Genomic DNA, 10,167 nt, shown 5'->3' on the forward strand with positions numbered 1-10,167 from the left:
ACTTTCCTAGAAGAGAAACTCCCAGCAGGGTTTGGTAAACAATCTGGCCATTCAAGACACTCACACAAAAAGTACTTCAGAATTAGGGATCCTTTTAATCTCCAGCTTCAGCAGCTATCAACCGGTTGCACTGACCTACACCACAGGTTTCAAGAGTACTCCTTCTTCATGGGTTATTATCAACCCTTAAGCAAGACTGCCACCATCAAGACATCACAGATTATGTGGACCCTGTCTGAGAACATACTGCACAAGCAAACATGAACAGGGAGATGAGAAAAACACAGGCCAGAACTGCACTGAGAATTCAGCCACATCCCAGGAGGACCCATCTGTCCTGCAGGTATAGATGCTGCTGTGCCAGCAGGAAGGCACCGGAGACTCACCTAGAGCTACGCAGACACATTGCACAGAGTGAAGAACGCTGCAGCCACCCTTACTCTAAAGGCAGGAAGATTAGAGATTCAGATCTCAGATCTGGAACAAGGAGTTCTCCGTAATATAACGGATGTTCTATCAGACAAGAAAGAGAGCAAAGAAAAAAAAACACTGCAGGATACATTTGGTCCATTGCTATTAAATGTCTCCATCACTCCTATGCATAACCACTTCCTGGACACAGCAAATGCAACACTGGGATTGGCACATGAGCTATGTTTAACTAGCTCTTCTTTCCAGTGTTGATTTTTCTGTAACAGGAGAGTTTCATTATTCATCTTTTTTTAAAAAAATTTAACTGAAGTTTAAGACTGAATGCATCACCTCATAACTAGAGGCAGGCTAGGTGTGCATACACTACTGACAGTTTATGGCAGCCCAACACATTTCAGAGTTACAGAGGCTTAAGAACTTATCACCAAAGGTAAACTGCAAGAACAGTTCACTTTATTTTCTAAATATAATTCTTACTTTTCTTGTCAATATGAGCCCCTAAGGAAAAGTACTGCTAGCCACAATTATTTTTCATCTCCACTTAACTTATTCTATGCGCTTACACTGCCATGGGCAACTTCAAATACAGTTTTCAACCTCCTGAATATGAAGTATTTAGAAAAGTTCATTTGGCTGTTTCATTTCAACACAGTGTGTACTTAAGTGTGTCTTCTGCCTCTAACCCAATCAATTCCCAATGAAATGCAAGTCTGATCACGTATTTATCACTTTCTCAATAACCTATAACAACGAGGTCAGCAGAGAGAAGGATGAAAAGGAGTTTATCTTTCAAGGAAGTTTCTGATCCAGACATTCCTACTCCACTTTCACGTGCACTTCAGTAGAAATACAACTTCAAAAGATGTTAGAAAAGAACTATCCCGAATTTTGGTAGTATGCATTTGCAAGTGGCCTCAATATAGCACACTCATACCAAATACAATTACAGTAATATACATTAGTAGTATAAAGTTAGGTAGCTTGTCTTCCATAGTTGATCTGCCTTAACTCATCCTGCTCTCGCCTGCCATTCCTGCACACACCCATTTTTGCCTAGTCAGCTTTATCATGTAAAGGTTGATGTGTATTTTTCTTAGAACTCCCAATTCCTGCAGTCAAGGGAGTCACATTATCATTTCGTAAGTTTCAACAGTTTTAACACCACAGGTGTGAGAAAAGAACTAAAGAATAGTGCTCTGCTACAAACTAACAGGAGGAAAAGAAATGAAATCAAGAAGAATGTCTTTATAAATTTAAGAGTGACTTCACAGATTCAAGTCTGTTTGGGGAACTAAATATACTCTACTTCCCTAGTACGGATTACATTTGACATTCCTATCCTACAAATATTGAAGGAAGGCAAATACACCAATAGGATCATCACATATTTTAATAGTGTAGCAGTCCATTTAACATTTATAAGGGTTCAGGTCAACACACCATCAGTAAGCCATCATTGTAAGAGATCACAACCTTCTGACAAAAGAACGTTCCTTAATGCTTCATGACTGTTTTGCAGAATTAATTATAAACTAGAAGCAGCAAAGACCATGTGGAGCCTTAACTGTGCAAAAGATTTCTCAACATGCCTGTTATATCAGCTTTGTATTTGTCGGAATTAACAAGAACACATCAGTTATTTAAAAAACAATCATCAGAGTAGTAACATCTCGGTCCACACATGCAAATATCAAGCAGAAAATTAAATAGGAACCAAAATTTTGAAAGGTCATCTAGGAACGTAGCACTTTGGCAGGGAAGGACCACAGCTTTATAGGGAATCCTAGTCCTACAGCAAAAGCACGACTACTCCACAAAGGAGATACAGGGACCCTGTTACTTGAAGTTTTACATCCACATGGGGCCTCAAGAACTGAAGGCGGAAGGAAGCAGACTGCCATACCAGGTCATGCCACTCACCTCATCTTCCCTGCCCACACTGAAGAAACTAAGGAAGTTTGCTAGATCTAAAGCCTACTGTCAATTTATTCTGACAAAGCAGATCTGCAGACAACAGGCTAGGCTTCCCTAAGTCTAAGTTAATCAAGCTTTACAACCCTTATAAAGGACACACAAGCCTCACATTATACCGTGATGAAAAAGGTTAAATTACTACTAGAGAATCTTGAAGGTCAAACCTGCCTGCATAGTTTGTTCTTTTTTAAACAGATGGCATCTGACACAACCTCCTCAACATAAGTCTGTGTTAGGCAGCCTGATGTTATTTCTCTTCTCAGATCACACTTACTTCTTTTATTCTAACATACATTTATTCTCACTGTCTTAGAGAGACAGTGCTGCCTTTTTTTGTTGTAGTTGTTGGTTTTAATCTTTATATAACACAGTTCTTCTTTGGGGTGAAAAGCAGTTAAGAGACAACAGGTAAAGGGAGCAAATGGGACAGCAAAACAGGTAGATAGACATTTGTCCAGAGAAATGCCTAGATGTTCTTCCTTGCCCAACATCCCATTGCAAAAAGCTGAACCCTAAGCAAGTCTGCCATCACAGCCCCTTCTCTGCAGGACAGAAATCCCTGCTGCCTCTGCCACTAGCAGCACCTGCTCTAGTCGTTTTTTATAACAGGCTGTGAAACTTCAGTTTAGTGACTTTTAGTGACCAGAAGGGGAAGACATTTCAGGAGGGCAGCTGTTGCAGCACCCAGCAAAGAAGGTATGCTTTTTAAATTAACCCACTCATATAAATTTAAGACACCTTTCGAAATTATTAATACTAGTTTAAGATTCCCCCTTACGCTCAGGCAAAAGTAAAAGCAGCCAGATTCTGCTCTTTAGAGCACACAATGCTGCCGAGTTGGGTAAAGGAGGGGAGCAGCAAAATTCTTTGCAAAGCTGTGGTGGGAAAGTACTATACAGCCCTCAATTATAAGCCTGCATCCACACCACTGCCTTTTAAACAAGGTAATAAGAGTTTGAAACTGCATGGATGGATTTGGGACAGGCAAGCAAGATGAGAGAAATAATTTTTTTTAATCACACCAAAAGTGTCTCCACCTGGTTACATATGAGATCATAAAATATCACCAATTACAAGAGCATTTCTCCCCAGGAACCCCGCTCCAGAAAGGAAGTAGAAATCCACAAAGGTACTCATTACATGTAATACCTTCATTACCATCTAATTTTTTAGACCACATTATGAACTCCACCATTAAATGCAAGTACTGCAGACCAGTTTCAATTAAGATTATAATCACTTGTTGACATTCAGTCAAACTTCTCAATTTATTTTGGTTTTAAAAACACAATATAATACTTGTACAGTCTTCAGGCAGGAAAACCATATGTTTCCCCTCTAAGTACAGTTTTAACAATGCAAGTTATTCATTGAATGAACCAACTCGCCTGAAAAAAAATTAAAAGACAAAATTGAAACCTTCAGCTTTTACGTTCATAACTGATGTTATCATAAGTGATTAGAACATTACATTACACCAGAAGTCATGTTCATTTGCCTTAATTCAAAGTGCCAATGTGAAAACTTTAGTCCACCTAATTAACCTCTTCCCATTTCCCATTTAAAACTAATTATCTTAAATGAGCCATTAAACAATTCTCAATGCAGTAAAAAGAGGAATGGCTGCAAAATATTAAATCAGACGAGAAGGAAATACATCAGTTTATTTCCTTGTAAAAACAATCACCTCTTCAATCGCAGAAGCAGTAACTTTGCTTTCAGCCTTTGACCTTTCAGTGTACAAGAAGTGACAATTCCACTCTCCTACAGCGGACAACGTTCACTCTCTGTTTTAGAGGGCTGAGAAACTTTTTCCATTAGATATTTGGAAATGGTCTCTGTATCTAGGCCTCTCAACAGACAGAAGAGTAATCATTATAGATCAACTACATGCTTTGTAAGACACCAGAAGTTACCTGACAAGCTGTATGACGATATGAGGAAGAGGCAGTTCTCTTGCCAGAGGATTTTTCACAGCCAGGTGATATTTTTTTTAAATTTTTTTTTAAATACTGTCACCCAGTTTGCTGTATTTAACTAAAATAGACATCTACTAGCCAGTTTAATGATTCATAGTATCAATTAAGTAAAAATCAGCAGTAAAGTAAGTTTTCACCTCCTCCATCTTATTTCACCTCCTGACTCTCCCCTGTTTAAAGCTCTTGCTGAATTCAGACTTTCTTCTTTTTTCCCCTTGTACCTCCTTTGGACGGAGCAGACAAGTCTTCCTGACTCTCAGTGACCAAAATCCGTATTTTGTTGTTTTATCAGAAGAAAACATACCTCTGCAGGCATTCATTCTGTGCCTCTCCCCAGGAAACGCATGCCTGAGCTCTTCAGCTAGCCCAACGTGGAACAGGAGACTTTGGGAAAGGAACTCAAACAAATCGTAACAAATGAAAAACTCCTGCAAGTCCCATGGTGCAGCACTACTACCACTGAACTGTGACCTGGCTGGCTACTGATTTCCAAGTTCATTTCTCTCACAGAAACTTTCTTTAAAAGTCCTTACACTTTGGATGGGCAATCCAAGGTCTTAAGGGAGAAGCAGCTTTCACTCATGTCACAATTTAACTAATGGAAAACTTTCCAAATCCTGAAAGCAGAAATAAGGTTAGGAACTTCTCCAGCCATACTGGGGCAATAACAAAGAAATATACTGAGCCACCCTGTCAAATTACTTCAAAAGGAAGGAAAGACTAGTAGGGCTGGAAACCAGGGATGCTGCTATTAAGTAGTCAGCTACAAGGCTGCACAAGGTTGTGTTACTTTTTCCTAAAGCCACATTAAAAAAAAACAACACCCAAATAACACACTCTAGTCATCATACTGTGTGACCAGGACCACCAGGCTAGGGATCTGAAAGTCAGCAGGGACAGAAGCAAAGTTAACTAAATAGAAGTGTCCTACTACTACAGAAGAAATATTTTACTTCAAAGGAAAATGGGGAAAAAGAGGTATCCCTCTATGTACTATAATTAAAAGTCCATCAACACAGAGCACATAGAGGTGCTCTGCATTCTGATTAACTTTCAGCTCTGTCATAAAAAACAAAGGGTACAAGACCAGCAGTCAAATTTGCAGTTTTATACTATCTCAGTTCTTGTAGTTTCATGCAGACTCTGGTATAAGACACAGCTGCCTAAATTTCTAACAAGTAAGCAAGTCTGAATTTAAGTGAGGTCCTGGATATTTGCAATTTCCCTTACAGAAAGCAAGTGATACGCTAAGCACCTGCATCTCAAGAAGAAGTATTTAGCTACACATCTTAATTATAAGAATTTGTACTTGCCTTAATGCCATTTCCCACAGAGGTGAATGTGCTCCTCTGTTCTCACAGGGAGAACACAAAAACTAAGTTATTTTTAAATAACAGTATAGTTCAACAGAAACTGTGAAACAAACTGACTTCAAGACTAATTGAACAGAAATAACTAATTGAACAGAAATAGCTCACCACAAATCTAATTAGCTAATGCAGAAAGGGGATGCTTTCAGGAAGCACGACCCTTGGAATTTGCTGAGGCTCTGTGGTCTACAGCAGTGGAATTTGTTTTGTCTCAAAGAAACAGATCTACATCAAGGTATAATATCACTTAAAATTAAAAAAAAAAAAAAAAAAAAATCGACAAAAGTCACATGAAAATGTGAGAATAGTAATAAATTCATTTCAAAAAGAAAAAGGAAGCAATGCCATCACTTGCATTTTGAGAACAGTTTCACCAGCACTAGTGGAACTAACGTGTTAAAAGTTTAGGTACTCGGCTCCTGTTCTGTAACAAATACACAGTGGTTGTAATTGCATCCATCTTGTGTCTCTTATTCACCCAGATGCAATTCCTCAATTCAAACTGAAATTAAATCCTAGATAGCAGTAATGGCAGAACCACAGTTCACATAAACCTAATGCAACTATTATTAAGCGGTCTTCCTTTTATATTACTATAAACTGAGTTTTATTCTTCAGCTACAAAATATCCTATTACCCACAGACAAATTGCTGTGAAGCCCACCTACAGCTACAGGCTCAGCAGGAAGCACATTTAATAGCCACCAATTATATTTATGCAAGAAATTTTGCTTTCTCAGCAAAAGGAATAGAGAACCTATTTTATTAGAGATGTGACAAACCCACATTTTCAATAGTTCTGTGACAAACATGTAATTGGTCTTGGTATTTGCTGACCACAGAATAAAATAAATCTTAATGAAAGAAAGAAATCTGGGCAGCAAAATACAGTTTTGCCACTATGAAAGAACCACTGGGAAAGACCAGCAGGAGCAAGTCTGAAGTAACGTAAGGATGACTGGGAAAGGAGATGCAGTCAGCATGTTCTGGGGCTGCATAAAGATGCCCCCAGAGTACACTTAACATCACAGTTAGACATCAATGATTCCGATTTTCTTCTCTTTTCCTTCAGAAATATCATTAAAAGAAAAATAACATTACTTATGTGAGAAGATGTGAGCTTTAATATCAATAAACTGTGAAAGTATTTTTTTTAAACATCTGAGCAACTGCCAAAGAGCTACAATATTTGAAAAATATAATGTACGTCTATTTTGGATTTTATTCTTAAAGCTTAGCAAAAATATAGTAAATGTATCCCAGCACGACTGCAGTCAGCATGATTGGTGTGTACCTTCAACAGTTAAACAAGCCAAGAAGCCTCTTAACCAGTAAGTAGAAGACCTATGTGACAGTATTACAATTTGAACTCTTCAGAGCCTTTGCAAAATGCAACTGCTTTGTTTCAGAAGGTTTTATCTATACAGCAGATCATTCCCAAGGCAAGGCCCAAAGGTTAAAACTGTTCATATAAAAAGAGAGACACAAAACTCCTAATAAAGTCTAATTTTGAAATTCTTGCTTCAGCTGAGTAACATGATCCTGCATAACAGGAATCATCTGTGACTGTTTCGGAAGTAACAATAAGTTAGAAGAGATTTTAAAGCTTTGTTCACTACTCAATACTTAAAATTGCAAGTTGACTTTGTGGTATCAAGCGTGTTTACCATACTTGTATTATTAATCTTGTTAACACAAAAAGATTGAAGGCAGTAAGTTCTCCAGTGAAAGTTCAAGCTAGTACGAAGGAAGGAAATAGTTAATTAACCCTAACCCCCAGAGCATCTACAAGGAGTATGTGGTGATCAGATCAAGCAAAACACTTCAAATACTAGTGGAGCAGTAAATTTTGACCACGTGATACAAGTCATGAGACTTCTTTATATTCTTGTGATCTCAAACAAGCCTAACCATTGCTTTAGACCTCAGTGCACAACCTCTGTTACACACAAGCTGCGCATACACCCTCATTTATATGTATATGAATTTATCCAATCCATGTCTAAGAAACAACCAAGCAGTTGTTGACACCATATTACAGCAACATCTTTCAAGCACACATTTTTCCACCTAGCTCCAAATGAAGAACTACAGTACACAGTTACACAACACCAGCATTAGTACCGAACTGGAGATCAGATCCCAAGTTTTCACAGGAAAAGATCCTCCAGAGTAGGTTGATAACTGCATAACAAATCACGAACCAGCTAAATCCTCTCATCAACTGTACCTGAATATTTTTAGGTGTGGAAGGAGGGAGAATCTGTTTAGAATGGCACATCCACATACTCTGAGAGTGAGCTCTCATCACCCACCTTGTCTCAATGAGGTAAGCAGTGTATGTTTCTTGTATGTTCATGGCATTTCTCCCAGTCCGTTTTTCGGCTTCCGAAACAGTGATTTCCATTTTTTTTGCCAAACAGTCTTCCATCTTTTCAGAGGAGGAAAATAAAGATTCATGTAACATTAGCCATGCAGGGCAAAGGCTACTACTAGCCCTGCCCTCCCTTCTCCCACACCACATTCATTCAAATAAGACAGCTCTCTATAGGATAAAGGCTCTGGCAGGGTTTCATTTTACACTTATGTTCTGTATCACATTTGTAAATGAAAACAGAAAACCTGCTTTGGGGGAAAAAAGCCCAAAGTCAACAAACAGACACCTTGGGATAACAAAAGCTATCATGAGGGGGGGAAGATAAAGAAAAAGAGAAATATTTTTCCTTACAGGTAACAAAGTTAACTTTTTTAAAAAAAAACAAACCAACCCTAGTACCTTCTACCCACACACTTCCCAACTACTGGTGAATTCCTCCTCAGGACACCTGGGACACACGTAACCACCTCTCCCCTTCCACAGGAAACAGAATACATCCGGACGGAGATGTTTTTCTTTTAATCTCTCACATGCCCACCCTGGAAGGGCAGAGCCGAATTGAGCAGGGAGGGGGATTTATTTGTGAAATTAAGGGGGAGGCAAACTGAGAAGATAACTAATAACAGTAAATAAAAATAATAATCTGGCACTCGGGACGAGGGCAGACGGTGCACGAAGCTCTCTGACACCGGCCACAATGGGGCTGGAAGGAGAACCCCGCAGCTCGGAGGGTCGGGCTGCACAGCCTCAGCCTCAGCCCCAGCCCCGGGCAGGCAGAGGGAGGGCTCGTCCCACCTGTAGCCCCTTCCCGCCGCGGCGAGCAGCGCTGGGCCACCGCCCGGCCCCGGCCTCCCCGCGCCGGCCGAGCGCCGCACCGCTCCCCGCCCCGCCCCGCTCCGCACCGCCGGCGGCGGCGCGGCGGCCGGGCAGCACGCTCAGGAAAGCCCGGTGCTCGGCCCCGGCGGAGTAGGCCGTGCCAAGGCCGGCGGCCCGCGGCGGGGGGGGGGGGACGCCGCCCCGCCGCCACCGCCACCACCCCCCGCACCCTCACCGTGGCTGCGGGCTGCTCCGGAGGCGGGAGGCCGCTGCGGGGCGCGGCGCCGTCCTCCTCCGGACGGCTATCGCTCGGCTCGGCCTCGGCGCTCTCCATGGGGATAAGGGGCTCGGCCGCCTCCCTCCGCGCAGGCGCTGAGGCCGGCTCCGGCGGGCAAACTCATCGCAGGTCCTAGAGAGAGCGGCCGGGGCGGGGGCGAGCGGCCGCCCGGGGGCCGGCGCTGCCCACAGCCGCCGCCGGGGCGCCCGGTGAGGCGGCCGGCGAGGGGCTGAGGCGAGGCGGAGCCCGGCGGCCCTCGGCCTTCCTTCCCCGGGCCGTCCGCTGCCGCCCGCCTCGGCCGGCGCTCACCGATTGCCTCGATCTAAGCCCTTTCTAGGCTGCTGGCGTCCTGCCCGCCTTTCTGCCAAAACCTGCCCCGCTGGGTACCCGGCGGTGGGCACCTCTTCGTGAACAGGGGAGTGAAGACGTGCTCCGCTCGCCCAAAGCCAGGCATCGTCAGGCTCCTGTCCGGGAGAGGGACGGAGCTCCGCGGGCGCTCATCCTCACCCATACGGTCGTCAATGTTGATGCCTAGGGTTCATTTTTGTCGTTGTTCCTCTGGGCGCTCGGGTCACTGAAGAGTTTCTGACGCGCCCGTGCCGCGTCTCATCTTTCGTCCGTAGCAGGACAACTTGTCATTTTGTTTTATAGAGTCTCTTTCAGCAGCTATTAACTTTCCCACAGGGTGTTTGCTAACACTAGGCAGCTCGGGTTATTTTTTTTTTAAAGCCCGCCAGCCCGTTATTTCCCCACTCTCAGTCCTCTACAAGCAGCGAAGGACTCGGTCGTGCTGTGTTGGCGTTTACTTACCCTCCCGTCGGCGCTGCCTTCGTAGGCTCCCTCCCGGCAGCGGTGCGAGGTCCAGCAGGGCGTTCTCCTGCCCGCCATCTCTGACGGCCAACCCCGAAGTGTGTCCCGTCCCGTCGCGCTTCCCCGGGAGGT

General features: G+C 43.0%; 1 protein-coding gene across 1 annotated transcript in view; it reads right to left on the reverse strand.

Moving 5' to 3' along the window:
* SNX4 (sorting nexin 4) overlaps positions 1-9,372 on the reverse strand; it is a 35,275-nt gene extending 25,903 nt beyond the window's left edge. Inside the window, 3 exon segments of the mRNA XM_049814719.1 lie at positions 8,071-8,186; positions 9,184-9,300; positions 9,302-9,372. Of these exon segments, the coding sequence (XP_049670676.1) occupies positions 8,071-8,186; positions 9,184-9,300; positions 9,302-9,349 (281 nt within the window). The 5' untranslated portion in view covers positions 9,350-9,372.
* Positions 9,373-10,167: the final 795 nt, after the last annotated feature.

The sequence above is a fragment of the Accipiter gentilis genome, chromosome 1 (assembly GCF_929443795.1).
Source record: "Accipiter gentilis chromosome 1, bAccGen1.1, whole genome shotgun sequence".
In the NCBI taxonomy this organism is placed as follows: Eukaryota; Metazoa; Chordata; class Aves; order Accipitriformes; family Accipitridae; genus Astur; species Astur gentilis.